The 20,926-nt window shown below is 43.5% G+C and overlaps 1 protein-coding gene across 1 annotated transcript in view; it reads right to left on the bottom strand.

Moving 5' to 3' along the window:
- Positions 1–14,043, bottom strand: part of LOC123506488 — a 33,234-nt gene extending 19,191 nt beyond the window's left edge. The window contains exons 1-13 of the mRNA XM_045258620.1: positions 13,894–14,043; positions 11,491–11,695; positions 9,943–10,181; positions 8,827–8,898; positions 7,816–7,914; positions 7,355–7,593; positions 6,387–6,576; positions 5,563–5,706; positions 4,575–4,703; positions 3,427–3,655; positions 2,857–2,962; positions 2,378–2,658; positions 1,955–2,115 (exon numbers count right to left, since the gene is read on the bottom strand). Coding sequence (XP_045114555.1) covers positions 1,955–2,115; positions 2,378–2,658; positions 2,857–2,962; positions 3,427–3,655; positions 4,575–4,703; positions 5,563–5,706; positions 6,387–6,576; positions 7,355–7,593; positions 7,816–7,914; positions 8,827–8,898; positions 9,943–10,181; positions 11,491–11,692 — 2,091 coding nt within the window. The 5' untranslated portion in view covers positions 11,693–11,695; positions 13,894–14,043. The remainder of the gene's footprint in view (positions 1–1,954; positions 2,116–2,377; positions 2,659–2,856; positions 2,963–3,426; positions 3,656–4,574; positions 4,704–5,562; positions 5,707–6,386; positions 6,577–7,354; positions 7,594–7,815; positions 7,915–8,826; positions 8,899–9,942; positions 10,182–11,490; positions 11,696–13,893) is intronic.
- Positions 14,044–20,926: the final 6,883 nt, after the last annotated feature.

Genomic DNA, 20,926 nt, shown 5'->3' with positions numbered 1-20,926 from the left:
CGGTGCTACCTTATATAAACTTAAGGTGTGGAGGAAAATGCTAGACAAGTCGTGGTGAGGGAGCAAAGCTCTTCAAAAAACGGGCCTCAATCACTTCCCTGTGGTTTTAACCCCTTCAGTACTGGGACACATTTTTACCTTGAGATTTTTGTACGATTAGACCATTTTATTGACATTAGGAAGCATCTATGGAGGTCAGAAGATTAATGGCCACAGTCTTCGCTATTTTAATCCCCACATAAGTGTCTGAAGCTGCATAAAATCACCAAATAGTAAGCAGAATGAATGTAGAAACGCGTCATGGTACTGAAGGGGTTGATATCGTTACGCAAACCTTAGTACGCGAACATAACGGAGGGAGTGAAACAGACCAAGCTACAGAACAGTACTCCGCTTACCGTCATGCACATTAGTATATCCAGCGACGAGAGAAAATACCACCAGTAACCTCAGACTCTAACACTTACTGAAATGGAACAGTCCGTACCCTAACTAAAAATATATAGAAATGTACATAAAAAAACACGGAAAACTCAAAAAATATAAATTAAAACACCATAAAGATATATATAACATAATGAAATGGAGAACTAGAGAACTGAGAAGGGAGATGGCGGCAAGAACAGCAACATTTAGCCCTGAGATAGTAGAATAGTCGTGCTTGTATTGCTAAAAGTGGGAAGTCGTTATGGTAAGAGTATTCGCAGCACACAGACGAGAATACCCACCAGACGACCTTGTGAGGGGTGACGGAAGACAGTAATTTGTGGGATGTGAGGGAGAAGGAAACGAGTGAGCGGCAGGGGAGGTTATCGGGGTGAAAGGAAAGATTGGAGGTCCTCATTGGGTTTGCTGTGACCCGCCCATGCATGCCTCGCCTTCCTCACTATCAGTTACCCGTTTTTTGCCCTTTTTTTATTTTTATTTTATTTTATTTTTTTTTTTTTTTTCTGATTCTTACACAAGCTGAGGTGAAACGTGTTGGTGCGTTGCTGCGTGGTTGCCATATTTTGCCACCTGGTTTATTTACATCAACAACAACAACAACACCTACTATTACTACTGCTATTACTACTTCTTTTACTGCTACTACTACTACTATTGCTATTACTACTACCACTACATTACTACTACTACTACTACTACTACTACTACTACTACTACTACTATAGATATTACTATTACTCTCATTTACTCATGCTGTTGTGACCTGAGACGACGCAGGAACAGAAAATAATAAAAACATCGAGGTCACAAAAACAAAAGTAACGGTAAGAGGCAGAATATTGAAGAAAGAAGGAAATAGACAAATAGAGAAGCAGAAGATACCGTGTGAAGAACAAACTAATGTCACCAGCGATGCCTTGACTCGTAATACACAAAATTGTAGAAGAAAAACTATAGTAACTCACCGATCTATGAACCCACGAGTGCATTACCTACCTTCCTCCTGACGCAGCAACCTCCTGAGTCTGTGAGTGAGGGAGCAAGTTGTCGCGGGCGTTCTTCAGACAGTACTCGATTCCTGTCTCGTCTTGGGGACTGGTGCCTCAATGACTTTTTTTTCTCCTAGATTTTCGTGGCCTTGGACAAATTCCCCCTGGCGCCCCTTTTACAAAACAAAAAAAAAAACAAAAAAACTTCCCGATTTCAACATGGCAACTTTTAACTTGGCCAAAGAACGAGTCCACTTCTTGCAGATTTCTTTTTATTGCGAACAAAAGACTTTCATTTAGATATGCATACAGAGTCAAAGAAACTCATCACAAACACTTTATTACCAAACCAATCTTAAACATCTGCCGTGACAAGCAATCCTTCTCTATCACTGGGGGGTCTCATAATGAAATATTATACGTTATACAAAGCTGGGAAGTTTTTTTTTCTATCCTCATTGATACAACCCATTCTCCTCCACGCTGTGTCGTGTGTACACTCACATTCCTATACATACCTGTGTGTACTCTGCTACCGAAGAGCGCTGGCCGTGTTGCTCCAAGATATACTCAGTAATAAGACTAACGGCCAGCGTGGCAGGCAGGAAGTGTTCCACAAGTGTGTTGCAGTGAGTGGTGTGGAGAGGTGTGTGCTGGATGCAGGCGACGTCCTTCCTTGCTCTTTGGTTAATGACACACTTACATAATCTAAGTTCCCCGTCTCGTAATAGTCTTTCTTCCTGTATTTTCATCTCGGGTTTCTTCAACCTCTCACAACCTAACATATCAACCAAGACTTACAAACTAACAACGAGACAAGTCTCCCAAGAGTCCTGAAGCGCTCCACACGTCTCACTCCACTCATGCAAGACGCGCCAAATGCAATGAAGACGATACGTTCTACCAGTATCCACTCACAGCGAAGGCCCAGTTGGCCCCTCATCTGCGGGGCTTGGATCTCATGGTCTGCAGGTGGAAGATGATGTAGGCGATGACTCTGTAACCCACGATGAGGAGGCCGAGAGAAATCAGGTCAGAGACGAAGTCTTCCTCTGAAAAGTTGAGTTGTTCCAGGATGGCGGTGCCGTCAGGGTAACACCTGGTGGCTGTCGGAGAGCAGGTGATGTTGGTGACACCCGCCCACTGGTTGATGAGCAGCACTTCGTTGCCGTAAGTGAACCACGACAGATAGCTGACCAGCTTCATGAAGAACGGAATGGACCTGGCGGAGAAGAAAGGGGTGGTGCACTGGACCTGACAGGGGATCATTAGGGCCAAGGTAACGCCTGACATTTCTACAGCCGTGCCCAATACCACCAGAATCCCCGCGCCCTTCCCTGCCTGCCACTCCCTCCTGAAATCTGACTGTCAACAAGTATAGTACTCCCACCCCACGTGTTTGCCTCACCCTGGGACTCACCTAAGATTGATGAAGAAGCCGCTGAGCAACCTCATGACGAGGAGGAAGGGCGCCATCACGAGCACCGCCACGCTGAGGTTTGGCGACATGCAGGAGAGGAAGTAACCTGGGAAAATTAGAGAGAAAAAAATCTATACAACATCAACAGTTTCTTGAATTCAAACTACTCTTCTTGTCTGCACGTCACAAGCACTCTGGCACTGAAACCCCGCACACACACACACACACACACACACACACACACACACACACACCGCGTAGTGTAGTGGTTAGCACGCTCGCCTCACAATCGAGAGGGCCGGGTTCGAGTCCCGGGGCGGCGAGGCAAATGGGCAAACCTCTTAATGTGTGGTCCCTGTTCACCTAGCAGTAAATAGGTACGGGATGTAACTCGAGGGGTTGTGGCCTCGCTTTCCCGGTGTGTGGAGTGTGTTGTGGTCTCAGTCCTACCCGAAGATCGGTCTATAAGCTCTGAGCTCGCTCCGTAATGGGGAAGAATGTCTGGGTGACCAGCAAGCGACCGAGGTGAATTACACACACACACACACACACACACACACCGTCTCTCACCGAAGGACACTGAGCACCAAGCAAGGAGAACGGAGGTTCCCACGCAAATAAGGAATTGGTCTCTGTCGTAGGAGAAGCCGGCGAGGAAGTAGAATATGGAGGTGTACATGATGGCGTACAGAGTGAACACTGGCGCCTCCACGATGTTCTTGGACAGGAAGTACACGTCTGGCCGGTACATGCCGTTGTGGTGCTCCCGAAGAAACAGTTCCTTATTAGTGCAAAATGTCTGGAATGAAAGAAAACGACTAATCTCTTGTTTTCTTACCCAAAAAAAAAAAAAAAATGCTTTCAGTTTCAGTTGCAGGAACATTGTGTGAAGAAGACTGATAGATTTAGAGAGAGAGAGAGAGAGAGAGAGAGAGAGAGAGAGAGAGAGAGAGAGAGAGAGAGAGAGAGAGAGAGAGAGAGAGAGAGAGAGAGAGAGAGTGTGTGTGTGTGTGTATATGAGAGACAGAGACAGAGACAGAGACAGTGAGTGTGTGTGTGTGTGTGTGTGTGTGTGTGTGTGTGTGTGTGTGTGTGTGTGTGTGTGTGTGTGTGTGTGTGTGTGTGTGTGTGTGTGTGTGTGTGTGTGTGTGTGACGGAAAAAAAATGGTGAGGTATCTGGAGTGAATGAAGAGCCAGAAGTGTGAGGCAGTGTGGGAAGGGGCTGAAGTAATGTGTTTAGCAAAGGGAAACTGGCACGGGGACACTATTGACGGTCACAGAGGATAAAGCTTAGGTGAGTGTGGAAAGGGAATGGAAAATACAATAAAAAGAAATAGTACAGTGGGGAGGATTAAAATATGTTGAAAATGTATCCTTAGAAAATTTGCAAAAGGGAGGAAGTCTCGATTAAACCCGTAGTTCCTTCCATAAGTTCAGCTGCAATTTATGAACATTTTCTTAAGCACGTTTTAGAGAAAGAGGAAAAATGAAGAGTAAAAGAGAAACAAGGGAGAAAATAAGAGAACAGAGAGGAAAAATACAAAAACTTACATGAATCTAAAGGAGAAAAGAATAAAGAACAAAGGGAAACAAAGTAAGGAAAGACGAAAACGAGGAATAAGAGGAAAAAAACAGAACTTACATGAATAAGAACAAAGGGAAACAAAATAAGGAAAAACGAAAAAGAGGAATAAGAAGAAAAAAAAAATTGAACTTACATGAATAACAAGTGACATATTCTGGAAGGTCATGTTGCTAACGATGACAAAGAGAGATCCGTTAATGCTCATCACATCCACATAGGGTCCCTTTCTGTTGTACATGAGTCCCAGTATTACCGACATGGCCTGCGGGGAGACACAGAGGGATAAAAAACTGGCGTGCATGCAGTGTTCGGGTGCTCGACAGTGGCTAGATCCCATATTTGGAAATGCTCTCTGCTCTCATTAGGACTTTCCGAGGCCACAGAGGTGATTGGCGGGTTATCAAGAGTGCGTATCGTGTTGATGATATAGAAATCTTATCTATCTGTCATTAGGAACATAAAAACGCACTTAAAATTCCGTGATTTCATCTAAAGCCTTTGGAAAGTAGTGGGGATGAGACACAGAAGTGATCCAGAATATGCGGTATTAATAACGTCAAGAACAACCTTATATAAAACTTTAAGAACTTAGATATCAGTAAGAATGTACTCCCCCTTCCTTTCGTGACATTCATATTCCTATAAATCTTAATCTTAAATCACTAATAATACCTTCACGTACTCTACATCATACAGTGTACTAGTCACAGGCATTCAAATCCCCCGCCAAGACCAAAGCCAGCATGATGCGTCGCGTGGCTTATTCCCTCAAGCCAGAGAGAGAAGTGGCAATAATTAGCTCGTGTTGAAATTGTAATATACGTTCGCTGGTGATGGATGGAAGCTGTCAACACTCCATTAAGGGATATCCGCCCATCAGACCTTATCGCTTCATCGCCTCCAGAAAAAGAGGAAGACGAAGGTGAATAAGAAGGAAAATGAATCAGTAAATGAACAAGCAGAAGAGAAGAAGAAAAGATATAAAAAAAATTGAAAAAGAAAGAACAAGAATAATAAATAACAAGAACAAAACTAAAAATAAATAAACAAATACGCGATGCATTAAAAAAAAAAAACTTTCTATAATAGATTCTCAAGGTCTCATAGTATCAAGAACTCACCAGTCCCTGCAGGAAGCGAACCCCGATAAGACGTGGTTCCCTGATGGTCTGAAGCCAAGAGCGCCACAACACCCAATGAAACTGCTTCCACCACGAACTCTTGTAAGGCGACTTGTTCTCTTTCTGGCGGCCGTACACGTCATCCTGGGCAGAAAAGGTTCAAGAATTGACTATTTAATGGGTATCGTTTGGCTTGTTGGCGTGTAGGTATCTTCACACACAGCGAAACCGGATTTGGACGAAGAAAAACACGTATTAGCAACATGATCTGGTGAGGAGACGAAAAACTATAAGGTGGAGACGGTAGGTGGTAGATAGGTACGCACTGACTCACTGACAGCAGGATTAGTGGTAGTAATAAAGGTAGTGGCAGCAATAATAGATTAATAGTAGTAACTGTCGTAGTAGTAATAGATTAATAGTAGTAATTGTCATATTAGTAGCAACATTCAAAAGGGGTAGTAGTACTGGTAGTAGTGGTAGTAGTGGTGGTGGTGGTGGTGGTGGTGGTGGTGTGCAGTAGCAGTAGTAGTAGTAGTAGCAGTGGCAGCAGCAGCAGCAGGTGGTGGTAGTAGTGGTAGTAGTAGTAGTGGCAGTGGCAGTGGCAGGTGGTAGTAGTAGTAGTAGTAGTAGCAGTAGCAGTAGTAGCAGCAGTAGCAGCAGTGGTAGCAGCAGCAGCAGCAGTGGTGCAGCAGTAGTAGTAGCAGTAGTAGTAGTAGTAGTAGTAGTAGCAGCAGCAGCAGCAGTAGTAGTAGCAGAAGTAGTAGTAGTAGCAGTAGCAGTAGCAGTAGCAGTAGCAGTAGTAGTAGTAGTAGTAGTATTACCTCGTGGTTCTGTAGTCTCTGGTTGGCGTTGACGTCTTCTAACACCGCCTTGCCCAGCTCGTTAAGCTCAAATGTGTCACAGACGGAGTTGATGCGGTACTTGCACGTCTCCTGGCGGCCTGGTTCTATCGACAGTTTGTGAATGAAGTAGTCGGCGGGGTTGTACTGGGCCGGGCAGGTCATTCCAAGCCTTCCGGTGAAGAAAACGAGAGTGTAACAGAAATAGATGACGGAGAGCGAATATAAGGAAGTATAGTGGAGAGAGGAAAGAACAGATTAAGGCACGTAAAAGAAAGGGCACTATGCAGAAAATGATGAAAATATATAAACAGAAGAAAATTTATGAGGAAAGGAGAAAGTTAGAGGCAATTAAGGTAAGGTAAGGTATGAGTGGATTAGTGTCCAACTGAAGAAGAGAGAAAACGTTTTTGTGATATTTTTTCAATAAGGAAAACGTAAAGAAAAATCGCACCCACATCACTCCCCAGCGCCGCAGCACCACCAGTCTGCCGTCAGCCCCAACACATAATGATATACATATTTTCTCAACCGTAAAGTTTTAATTATATACGAGATGGGCAACCTTTGTTTTTTGTGGCTGCTCTGATCCTCCTGCTGGCTGTTTGAGGAGGGGAGTAAGAGAGCGCAATGAGTTATATCCGGCTTTAACTAGAGTCTGAAAAATATTCTCTTTTTAAAGAAGAAACAAACGAGAAACTGAATCCCGAGGCATTTTGCTTACACAACTCACTCACTCACTCGCGAAGAAGAAACAAAACAAAACATTAATTAAAACACGAGGCCCTTCACTCCCACAACTCCTTCACTCACTCGCTGAAGCAGAAACAAACAAGGAACTGCACCACGAGGCACTTTACTGTCCACAACTCCTTCACTCACTCGCTGAAGGAGAAACAAACAAGAATCTGCACCACGAGGCTCTTCACTCCCACAACTCCTTCACTCACTTGCCGAAGAAGCGCAGCGCCTCGTCACAGCTGCCGAGGAAGGCCACTCTGCCTTCAGCGAGGAACAAGACGCGGTCGAACATGGCGAACACCTCCGAGCTGGGCTGGTGGATGGTGGACAGCACTGTCTTGCCCCGCTCCGCCATGCCCTTCATCATGCTCACCACGTTCTGGGCCATGAAGGAGTCCAGGCCGGAGGTGGGCTCGTCACAGAACAGAAGCGACGGGTTGGTCAGCACCTGAGAGAGAGAGAGAGAGAGAGAGAGAGAGAGAGAGAGAGAGAGAGAGAGAGAGAGAGAGAGAGAGAGAGAGAGAGAGAGAGAGAGAGAGAGAGAGAGAGTAAACGAATTAAACTTTCTATATGTAACACGAAAATACAATTAATGAACAAAAAATATAAGGATGAAAAACAGTCCAAAAAAGTGACGATTAACAAGGAAGTGGCGGCGATCATTTCTCACCTCGCACGCAAAACTGAGCCGCTTGATCTCGCCTCCTGACATTCTCCGGTCCTCGCCTGGCGTTCCGATGCGCGTGTGTTCGCAGCGGCTGAGGCCAAGCTGGGGAACACGCACGGAGTTGGAGCAGCCCGAGGGAGGAAAGGCAGAATGAAGAACAGGGAGGTTGGAAAAGAAAGGAAAAGCACAATGAAACAAAGAAATGAGATGGAAAAGAGTGTCTGCAAAAGGGAGCAAGGAAGTGAATGGACTGAGAATACACAGAATACGTTAAAGAAAGACAAAGAAAGACAGGAAAATGAAAAACAATGAAATCAGCAAAAAGAGAGTTACAAATTTTAAAAAGAAGGATATGCGAAGGAACAAAGAGAAAATTAAACATGCATTCACATCACGCTGTTACAATGATCGAGTACATTACTGAAATTTTTATCACTTGGAGGAAGATGAGGAGAAGAACGAAGACGAGGAGCGAAAATGACTTAAAAAAAAAAACGGGAAGATAATGAGAAGGAGGAAGATGAGGAACGAAAATGACTAAAGGAAAAAGGAACAAAACTGGAAGATGAAGAGAATGACGAAGGTGAGGAACGAAAATTACCAAAAAAAGGAACAAAACGGGAAGATAAAGAGGAGGACGAAGATGAGGGAAGAAAATGACTAAAGGAAAAGGAAGAAAACGGGAAGAAGAGGAGCGAAAATGACTAAAGAAAAAAAAAGGAAGAAAACGGAAAAATGAAGAGATAGACGAAGATGAAGAACGAAAATGACTAAGGAAAAAGAGGAAGAGTAAGAGAAGAAGAGGACGAAGACGAGGAACGAAAATTACTAAAGGAAAAAGAAAGCAAAAGGGAAAATGAAGAGAAGGACGAAGATGAAGAAATGGTCAAGGAAAAGAAGAAGAAAGAGGAAGAAGGAACTAAAAGAAGGCAATAAGAGAGAGGGAGAGTGATTCGTGTAGAGGCAAAGGAGGCAAGGCGCCCTGGTGTGGCCCAGCCGAGGCGGGTGACTTACATCTGATATAACGTGGTCGACGCGTAACAGCCGCTGGTCGTGGGTCAAATGGCGGTCCATGCGCAGAGCGGCCTGAGAGAATACGGAGTGTCATCATCAGTAACAACGGCAACAACAACAACAACATCAACAAAAACATCAACAACAACAAAATGAGAAAAAAAAAAAATGCCGCCAATTTAGTAACAACAACAAAAACATCAACAACAACAACAAAAGCAGAAGATAAGAGACACCGGACAAATGAACAACAGCAGCAGCAACAACAACAATGGCAACAAAGGCAACAACAACAACAACAACTACTACTACTACTACTACTACTACTACTACTACTACTATTACTACATTAATAACGATAATAAACAACAAAAAACAAAAAAAAGAGAAAACCCAAAAACGTTACGGGACAATTCGTTAACAACAACAACAACAACAACAACAACAACAACACTACCACCAACAACAACACCACCAACAACAAAAACAACAAAAATTCCACCACCACCAACACCACCACCACCACCACCAACAATAAGAAAAAAAGAAAATCTAAAAGCATAAGTAAAGATACGGGAAAGTAATGAATAACAACAAAATGAGGAAGAAAAAGGAGAAAAGGCTGGAGACAAGGAGTATTTAACCCTTCCATACGACAAACTGAGCAGGAGAGGAGCAGGTCCACTATCAGACTGACAGAGGCGATGCATTTAGGCAACACAATAAAACGCCAATATCTGTCAAATAGTGTACCCAGAGAAATACAAATATCTCGAATTAAAGTTAACAAAAAATTGCTAAATTCGTGACCTTCAACACTTTCTCCATTCTCTATTATCCTCCTCAGCCGCCATTAGACACCCGCCTACCGAGAGCCGTCTTTTTATGAAACTCCTCTGCGCCCACCGCCACTAATTTCCAAAGCCTCCAGTTACAACAGCACAGGTTTCTAAGGATGTTTCTACGCTTCTAGTGACAGAATAACGAGATTTCCACACTACTTTTAGGAGAAACACTTAAAACAGTGATTTTTGTGGGCTTTAAAAATAGTCGTGGTGAGAACAGAGCGTTTCTAAATGACATGAGCCCAGATATCATGTCACAGCAGTCGCCCACCTGAAAGATGAGCTGCTCCCTGACGGTGATGTGGCCGATGAAGAGGTCGTCCTGCTGCACGTAGGCGGAGCGGCTGGTCAGGGTGTCAGGGTCTACGCGGCTGCCGTTCACAAAGAGATCGCCGGTGATTCGTAACTTTTCGTTGTTACGGTGCGTGAGAACGTTAAGAAGAGTGGTCTTGCCCGCCCCTGACGCCCCCATGATGGCCAGCAGCTCCCCGGGACGACACACGCCCGTCACTGAAATACATCGTAGACAGGGCGATCATTGACTGGCTGTTATGTAAGCCTCGCCACGCCATTTCACAAACCTCCACCCCCCGCCAAGCCGCACCAAGCCTTACCGCACCCACCACCTCGCTTCACATCCAAGGCCTTTAAGATACATGTGACCATAGCTAGTGACGTCACAGATTCACGTGATGCCTCGGCTGAGACACACACAGATACAGACTCCAGGACATTAACTGAAAACACACTTATTCATGACGTCACCAGCGGGAGTGCACGAGTGTCAGGTCCGCTATGGTTTTGTGTTGCATGTTGAGTGCGGTCACTGCTTTCCTTCTACAGCCTGTCACCTCACATCACTCTCCCTTCATCTTAGTACTCCCTGACCTCTTTGTTGCTGAGTTAAACACGTCACCCACTCACTCACTCACTCCATCACTCTACAACTCAAAAAAAAGTGTGATTCTTATCTTTATATTCCAGAATTCTCTTTTAATATTTGTAAAAACGAGGAAAGTTTTTTTTGCTGAGTTAAACATGTAACTCACTCACACACACACTCACACACTCACTCACTCACTCAAATCCTCTACAACTCAAAAGAAAAGTGCAATTTTCATCTTTATATTCCAGAATTCCCGTTTAAAATTGGTAAATACGAGAGGAAAGTATAACCAGCAGCTTTCACAGAAGACCGTATACTGAGACCAATCAAAACCCTTCAAGTTAAAATCTACCTATTTTTATCATTCTACTGGCGGATTAACAACATTTCTACATTATTAACCGGTAAATCACTCTTGGGAACTGGTTGTCTCTCTGGCCTTGGAAAATGGTCGTGGTGAGAGAGCAATTGGTTTCTACATAAGCTCATAACTCACGCCAGATCGGAGGACACACCGATGTAGCTTCCTTCTTTCTCCTTCCTATCTCTTTCGTCCCTTCCCATTTCAGCCTTTTAAGTCCAGTACTCTTGAACATTTCCCTTGCGTCGCTCCCTCCCTGGCCTCAGAGTAAGTGAATAAACGACACAGAGAGAGAGAGAGAGAGAGAGAGAGAGAGAGATGTGTGTGTGTGTGTGTGTGTGTGTGTGTGTGTAATTGATGAACTAAAAGATTTAGTGAAAACTAAAGACAATATAAGCAAATTAACTACCCAAATAAATAAATAAAAATAAACAAAGAAAGAAAACAAATGAAAACAAACCAATAAAACAAACAAGATAAATAAAAGTGACAACATACACATACACTCATACACACATACATACATACATACACATACACATACATAAAACAAGTACCAGAGTTTTCCTTACCGCACTTCAGAATGTGAGTCTCAGCGGAGGGCGTCGCGGTTTCGTCACGCCTATGCCAAAAGTACCTCTTCCCAGCGACACCCTTGGGCCGCGCGAAGACGTTCACACCGCACCAGCTGAAGGTGATGGGGTTCGCCTCCTCATCCTCCTCCGTAGCGAGAGAGGACACAGAGATGCTGTACGGCGGAGAAGTCCTATTCATGTTCTGAGAGAGAGAGAGAGAGAACTTATATATTAATTTATACACATTAAAGCCTCGTTTTGACATTTATATATCCATACAAATCACAACAACAGGATTCCTTTCACAGCCAACCATCCTTACTCCATACGAGAGAGAGAGAGAGAGAGAGAGAGAGAGAGAATATTCACCACGATCGCCTGTTCGTCACCCAGCCAGCCTTTCCCCTACAGAAAGAGCTCTACTGACCGATCTTCGAGAAGGACTGAGACCACACCACACACCACACGCACCGGGACACCGAGGCCTCAACCTCTCGAGTTACATCCCGTACCTATTTACTACTATAATAGGTGAACAGGGGCTACACACTAAGAGGCTCGTCTATTTGCCTTGGACTCGAATTCGGGCCTTTTTAGTTGAGAGAGAGAGAGAGAGAGAGAAATAGCTAAGAGAGGAACATGAAGCTTCAAACATATCTCAATAAAGGGACCGCGTGACCTCTTAGCGACACGGGCAATGAAGCACAGGAAGGCGGGACACTGTTTGGCCAGAAGTGAGCAGAAAGAGAGCGACAAGAACAGATGGAGACGAAGCATTTGAAACACAGACACGACCTTGTGGCCATCTGGAAAGGCTCACCGCGTTAATTACCTTTGTTCTATCTCTATTTCTGCCTTTGCCGTTTTCCACACACCACCACAACCACCACTACCATCACCACTTGAAACTCAACGAACTGAAGGGAAATGTATGTTGAGTGGTAACCTTAGAATGTCGTATCTAATCTCTCTCTCTCTCTCTCTCTCTCTCTCTCTCTCTCTCTCTCTCTCTAGTGGTCACTGTAAAGCTTAAAAGAAAACATCACTAACAAAATTGAAAAGATAAAGTGGTGGCGTCGAGAGAGAAGGAGGAAGATTAAGAGGAAGAGGATAAGGAATCGAAAGGAAAACAAATAGCACAGTACTTCGTCTTGTTGCATGGGTACTAAGGGCAGCACAGCACCTCTCGCGAGTTTCATAATTGGTAACAGCCCTGCGTGCGGTTTAAGGTTCCTCATGCAGACTCTGGCGCCGGCGAGTGTCTTGCTGGCTGTTCCTGGTTCTTGAGTTTTTCACAGTGAAATCAACGCGGCGGGTTATTGAGGACATGAGCTACACTGAGATCGTTTTCATTTTATTTATTTATTTTATTTTATTTTTTTTTTTTACTGTTGATGTTTATTTTCATTTTGATATATTGGTATCGTGTAGATTTAAGTTATTATTAGAGGGAACGCTTGTTTTATTTTTTTTTTTTTTTTTTACTGTTGTGGTTCATTCTCAGTATGATATATTGGTATCGTGTAGAATTTAAGTTATTATGAGTGAGAACACTTTTTTCACTTATTTGATTTTATTGTGGTTTCTTTTGTGTGTGTGTGTGTGTGTGTGTGTGTGTGTGTGTGTGTGTGTGTGTGTGTGTGTAATTCACCTCGGTCGCCTGTTGGTCACCCAGCCAGTCTTCCCCATTACGGAGCGAGCTCAGAGCTCATAGACCGATCTTCGGGTAGGACTGACACCACAACACACTCCACATACCGGGAAAGCGAGGCCACAACCCCTCGAGTTACATCCCGTACCTATTTACTGCTAGGTGAACAGGGGCCACACATTAAGAGGCTTGCCCATTTGCCTCGCCGCTTCCCGTGACTCGAACCCGGCCCTCTCGATTGTGAGTCGAGCGTGCTAACCACTACACTACGCGGTGTGTGTGTGTGTGTGTGTGTGTGTGTGTGTGTGTGTGTGTGTGTGTGATGTGCATTATCTTTTCAAAATTTGGATGTCAAAATGCTGACCATTTCTTTCCCTAACCCTCGGAGTGTCGCGGATAGAACAGGCACAAGAGTTAAGCCAGACAGACCACACAACTCCCCCGCAACAGACCTCGCTCCCCTGCTTTGTTCTAGAAATATAGACCTTATCAGGACAAGGATGTGAGGAGGAACACGTATAATAGACTAAAGAACACGCAATCACCGCAAGACGAGAACCTGAACCACTTTATACACTTGTCTCGCTGTCTTTTAGATGCGTCGACAGAAAAACCACCAATATTTCACTTAGCCTTTTAAAAGATGAAAGACGCGAGACATACGTAAGCCTATACAAGTGAGATTTATGGGCACTACAGGGGGTGGCTAATGGGGGGCGGCTTGTAGCAATGGGTTCCGAGAGGCTTACCTTATGTATGAAGAGCACAACACAGCAAGACACATCAAGAAACACTAGTTATATATCCCGAAGTGGTGATAGACAGACAGCAATCCGTCACGCTTGGGACCGATGACACGCGTGTTGTTCTTGCACAGGCGGCAAACAGAAATGAACCAAACTGATTCGTAGATGCCAGACACCGCCAAGTGGGTGCCCGCCATCCAGAGATTTTGAGCGGGTTGTGTAACGTCGACTCCGCCAGCTTAGGTAACCACCAGAACATTGTATTTTTGTCTCTTTTTTCCTCCTCCGGGTTTTCATGAACATCCCAAACACAAAATAATGAGGTAACAAAAGCCTTTAAAGCATATCTACACCAGGATTAACGAGTATTTACCCAAGTAGTAGTAGTAGTAATAGTAGTAGTAGTAGTAGAAGCAGTGGTAGTAGTAGCCAGCACAACACTAGTAGAAAAAAGAATGAGTGACGCTTCGAAATTTAGAACATTATGAAACAAAAGACGATCCGATGTTACAGCTTTCAACCACCTAATGAACTGAAGCACTTGCCTTGCTCATGTCCCTTCTGTATGTGAAAATGCCTGAGAGAGAGAGAGAGAGAGAGAGAGAGAGAGAGTAGAGCGACGGTAAATCAGGCGACACCCATACTTCCACTCGTCCTCCTCAGTTCCAAAACGACAAACATCCGCTCCCGAGGGTTTGCTTTTTATCCATCCCGCCACTCTCCACCACGTCCATCTGCGCGTGTTCAGTTATGCTCATAGATAAGTTGGACATGTATCCCTTTATCTAAATCTGGCAAAACAACGTTACCTTCAAGATCAGTCCATGCAAATAATTCAAAAATACTGCTTGTGTATGTGTGAGAATGTGGTGAATATTTTACCCTTTTATTTTTACCTGGCGAAGCAAACCAGAAGTTTCTTTACACTCAGTTCCTGGAAGTGCTTGATAAAAACAAGCATGCCACCCGTCTTGTGTGACTGGTTAAAATATGTTGTCTTTTTTGTGTTGTTTTTTCATGGTAACAGTGTTCCCGAGATAGCGCAGAGGCGGCGGCAGAAGAGCGGGTATAGAGGGATGGACTCAAAACAGCTCAGATTCAGGTTATTACTTTTGTACGTACCCATGGTCCTCACACTAAACCAGACCCCTATGGTGACTGACTGCACGTTGCCAGTGAAGGATGGGTGCATCACGTATTGAAGCTAACAATGACTGTCTGTGTGTGTGTGTGTGTGTGTGTGTGTGTGTGTGTGTGTGTGTGTGTGTGTGTGTGTGTGTGTGTGTGTCCTTCATGTCTACTTAAAGCTATAAAAGGAGACTGTATTTTTAAAAGTTTATCGTACAGTTTTCAAAGGCTACAGAGATCCTTGTATGCGTTTTCATTGGCGTTTCCTTTGCTGATAGTGTAGAACCTTTATTAGACTATCACTGGAATCAAAAAGACCCCAATAACACTCACTAGCCTTCACTGTAGTCTATTGAGGCAGCACGGGTCCCATTTGGTGTTTCCCTAGCTGATAGTGTAGCGCTCTTATTAATCTACCACTAGAATCACAGAACCATCCTTAAAAGGCCCACTAACTTCCACTACAGCCTGTTAAAAGTAAACGAGATTAAACAGATCAAGATGCGACGGCTCCACTGTTCAAAGGCAAAGCACTGCACCATCACACACACATTTGGGAATGTCTCCTTTCACGTGTAGCCCCTGTTCACCTAGCAGTGAGTAGGTACGGGATGTAAATCGAGAACTTGTGACCTTGTTGTCCTGGTGTGTGGTGTGTGCCTGGTCTCAGGCCTATCCGAAGATCGGAAATAATGAGCTCTGAGCTCGTTCCGTAGCGTAACGTCTGGCTGTCTCGTCAGAGACTGCAGCAGATCAAACAGTGAAACACACACACACACACACACACACACACACACACACACACACACACACACACACACACACACACTGGTACATGAAAGGGAAGAACACTACGTAACTATTTCCTGTTGAACCCAAGAGTCTAAGGCACTGTTGGAGGGGTTATGCAGCGAGGCGTGAATGGCTGGCTGGCGGCCTTGTGCTGGCTGCCTTGTGTGGGGACTGTGGGACGGAGGGAGGAGACGGTGGGTTGGAGAGGATAGCTGGAAAACAGGTCTCAGGAATAGAAGGGAACGCAGGAGACGGGGAATGCTGGGGAGAGTGGTGAAGCTGCAGCGTGCGTATACAGTGACGTAACTTCATAAACGCAATGTAAGTGATGTTTGTACTGTTTGATATAACGTTGGTCTAAGAAATAGGATGAAGGCACAAGGCGGAAAATGCTGGAGAGAGCGACGAGGCTGTAGTGCACGGATCCTGTGACGTAACTTTTGGAAACAGTATCGATATAAGCACAGTGACTTCTGCTGTGTTTGATGCGTGTAACGTTGCTCTGGGGAATGGAAAAGAAGGCACAAGACAGGGAACGTTGGAGAGGGCGGTGTTGCTGCAGTGAGCTGATCCAATGGTGTAGCTTTTTGCATGTTAATGTAGATTCTGTTAGTTTCTGCTTGGGATTAGGTGAATGTGACGTTGGTTAATTACTAAAGTTGATATGAAAGGTTTGGGTGTCCTGCCGCGTCTATATTTAACAAGCTGGAGTTACTTATTGGGGCATTCAAAGATATTAATAAGATTTTTACTATAATTATCGAATCATTCAAAGATATAAATACAATTTCTATGACACTTTAACAACGACTCCACCATCGGCAGGAAAAAAACACCTGAGGGAATTCGAGTAATGATCTCTGTGACCGGTAATTAACCCCTTCAGTACCTTGACATGTTTTCATATTTGTTCTGGTTACTGTTTGGTGATTTTATACAGCTTCAGAAAACTTATGTGGAGATTAAAATAGTGAAGATTCTGGCCACTAATCTTTTGACTCTTCCTAATGTAAATAAGATCGTCTAATCATACCCCAAAACTCAAAGGTAAAAACGCGTCCCTGTACTGAAGGGGTTAAAGAAGTCCCTATGACATCCTGAAGCTGTTAATCGTAACTTAGAACTCTCAAGAACTAAAATAAAGATAAACTAAACAAAAAGAATCATAACTTGTCATCTCCCACACTGTTGTATATCTGTCAAGGCAGCGATACACAAACAACTTACTATGATACGCAAGACTTTTGATTATGACGTTTGGCAAAATGTAAGTTGTCACCGAGACCGTCAGTTTACAGAGCTCACTTCTGACTCCTCTTTAAATAAAACTACACCGCAAAACTCTGATGAACTTGAAGAAAAAATGTACGTTACGCAAAGAGAGAGAGAGAGAAAGAGAGAGAGATCCTAACCCTTACTCGAATCATCCCCACCGTCTTTGCATCACCGCTCTCTCGTTCAACGTATTCTTTTAAATCCACCTTGATCCCTCCAATCCACATCGCCTCGTCTTAGGAAGCAGTGGATCAGACGGCCAGTGAGCAGGATCGGTACGTCCACTGCAGGATCATTAGCGTGGCATACAAGAAGGAAGACGGGTGAAACGGCACACGCAAATTAATGAAGCGTTGAAGGGAAGATAATCAGACTGACAGACACCACGCCTCCTCACTTTAGCTCCCTATCTCGCCTTGAGGATTCACGTCAACGCTACTCAACGTCACTGTACTTTCCTTATTTAGTTCACGGTGCATTAACTACGTACTCTAAACACACAAGGTCGCCCGCTTGAAAATACGAAGATATAACAAAGTATCATAGATAATCCTTAGCCCCTTCAGTACTGGGACGCATTTTTTGATGAGTTTTGGTTATAATTAGATGATTTTATTTACATTAGGAAGGGTCTATGGAGGTGAGAAGATTAATAGTTAGAGTGTTCATTGTTTTAATCCCCACATAAGTTTCTGCAGCTGTATAAAATCGCCAAATAGTAAGCAGAATAAATATTAAAACGTGTCATGGTACAGACGAGGTTAACTTCAAAGAAAACGCCGAACACCTTGGCAGATTCCCTCAAAGCATCATAGTAGAAAATCCTTAACTTCAAAGCAAACACTGAACACTTTGGCGCTCGTATTGAAAGCATTGCGTCTCACTGGATGATAATTATAAGGTGTGTTTATCTAGTAAGCACATAAGAAGGGAGGTGTCTGGTAGTTTTTATAAGGAATTCCTGAGTGGTTAATGCAAAGACGACTTAATCTTTGATGACGCAACTGGTACACGGTTAGTGGGAATTTATATGTAATTTCTAAGAGCAATAGCAGCGTGGTTAGTTTGAAAGCTCATTTAACCCCTTCAGTACTGGGATGCATTTTTTTACCACGAGGGAGTCACCAAAGAAAGAAAAGGACACGAGATGATGAGACAGGAAAATGAAAACAAATATATCGCAAACATGTGATGAATTAAATAGTAAGAGAACGTGATGTAAGAGATATTAGATGTAGGATATTGAAAAGATAGAATGAGATTGAATGATGTGATTAGGCGATCTTATTGACATTAGGAAGGGTCTATGGACGTCAGAAGATTAGTGGCCACAGTCTTCACTATTTCAATCCCACCATATGAGTTTCTGAAGTTGTGTAAAATGACCAAATAGTAAGGAGAGCGAATATGGAAACGCGTCACGGTACTGAAGGGATTAAGTTTTGTAATGGAGATGTTACGTGGTTAGTGAGGAGACTGTTGATGTTATTTTAGGAAGTATTAGATACTTAGTTAGTGTGAAGATAATGCTTATGTAATATCTAGAAGGCAGTTGGTACTTTTTTTTCTTATTTTTTTATGTAAGAGGGGAAAGCAGACCAGGGGGAACAAAAATGAAAAAAAAAAGGCCCACTTAGTTGCCAGCACCCTTTCAGATCTGATAGAGTTAGCCAAAACATAGAGACAAATGTCTTGAAACTTCCCTCCTAAATTGAATCAAGTCATCGGAAGTTGGAAATACAGAAACAGGCAGGTAGAGAGTTCCAGAGGTTTTTTTTTCATGGCCTATAGCGTCTGTAGGCATACTTGAAAAGTATATGTGGGAAGCGCTGTTAAGCTCCCGCCCATTAGTGGCGCAGGCAATTTCATTTATAGTGGTACCTATATTACGGCCGATATCACCATCCAAGCGCATCTTTGGTGTAACCAGAACCTGGGTATCATGGTGAGATGTAGGTAACTTTAAACCACTCGACAAATGGCATAGCTTCAAAGCGGTATGTGGTGGGGATTCAAACCTACGCGTGGACTTCTGCCCGATCCCATGCTCACCACCTTATCCACTACGCCACCGCCTTACCAGAGAAAGGTATGAATGATTGGGAGTACTGGTTAATTCTTGCATTTGAAAGTTGGATAGAATAGGAGTGAGAGGAAGAAGAAAGCCTTGGTTATTTTAAAGACATTTTTACGTAAGCACTCTAGCAAAGTCAGTAGGTGATGTAGGTAAAAAAAAAAAAAAAAAAAGATGCCCATAGAAGGAATCATTCCCTAAACTTAAAAGTATAAAATTAACGAGTGACATGATGAGACTGAAACAGCAATGTAGTAAAGAATGTTCGCATCAATTATTATTCTTCAGTTCCATGGAAAACATATGAATGATGCAATGTGAGTGGATTTTATGAGAACAATGGCTTGCTTGCGAGGAATTTACGACCACGATTGTGTTGTGTGTAGTATCGTGACTAGCACCCGTGACACTCGTGACTAGCACCCGTGACACTTAACAGGAAAATTTATACAGAGGAAAAGAGAGATAGAAAAAAGTATATTTTCTTCCCAAACTTACAAAAAATATTTTCTTCCCTACCTCTCTTATTAGCACCTCTCGATTGAACATTCACAAAAAAACAGACACGTTTTCTTCCCTACTTCACTTATTTTTAGCCTTTGATTGAACATTCACACACACACGAACATAAATGACTTTGAATGACAAATGCACCGTCGATTAAATATAGTAACACACACACACACACACACACACACACACACACACACACACACACACACACACACACACACACACACACGTGCACGTAAAACTCTAGCTCCGGTTATTGTTTTGTTGCGTGTGGCGTTGTGGTGCGTGCAATTCGGCGCACTTAACCCAGAACACCATCACGAAATCAACAGGAATTTCTACTCCATAGCAAACAAAGCTTCTCATGGACTGGCAGCGTTAAGAGGAATGCACACGACAAGGGAACAGTGACGCCAAACCCGGTCTTGGATACACTACTACTCGTGTGTTGTGACGCGCGACTTGTTTCCCCACGCAGCTTGGAAAATTAGTCACGAGGAATGTTGATGGTGATGTTTATGATGAATGTACGTGTGAGGTTTCGTATGGTTTTATTTTTTTTCTTTTTCCTTATACCATGTGGCCTTTTCATGGGAATTTATGGGCTAAAGGGGAGTACTTTTTAGGGCAAATCCTATCTCAAAGCCCACCCACTAAACCGTTGCCCCGAGTGAGGAAACCCAACCTTCACTCGGACCGTGGACAGGATTCGAACCCGTGCGCTTGGAGACTCTCTTGGTAATAATAGTTGACAACATAAGAAGGGAAAAGAAGGAAAGGAAAGGAAAGGAAAGGAAAGGAAAGGAACGGAAGGAGAAAAGGAAGGAAAAAGGAAACCGTGTTTTATAAGAAAAAAAAAAGGAAGGAACTTCAGAATACAGGAAAATAAAAAAAAATCACACACACACACACACACACACACACACACACACACACACACACACAATGAGACCATCACTACACGCACGAAAAAAAAAATTTGACAAGAAACCACAAGTGAACCACAAAAAAAAAACATTTCGAGCCTCAGCTATTGAAAGGAACCACGCATTCTGTTAAGCCTGCATCCCTACAAGCCTCTATCTACTTTGCTGTGTGTTTGCTGCTACACACCTGCAGGTACACGACGAGTGGTAGCGGGTAGCTGAAAGGCGCACAGTAATGAGAGCGATCGCTGGGGCAGGTGGAAGTGCATGTTGCCAGTGTTCAGGTTTGTTCAACTGAGCATAGACATTACCTCTCTCAGTTTCAGTA

This window comes from Portunus trituberculatus, chromosome 20 (assembly GCF_017591435.1).
Source record: "Portunus trituberculatus isolate SZX2019 chromosome 20, ASM1759143v1, whole genome shotgun sequence".
NCBI lineage: Eukaryota > Metazoa > Arthropoda > Malacostraca > Decapoda > Portunidae > Portunus > Portunus trituberculatus.
This window is presented reverse-complemented; position numbering and strand designations above follow the sequence as displayed.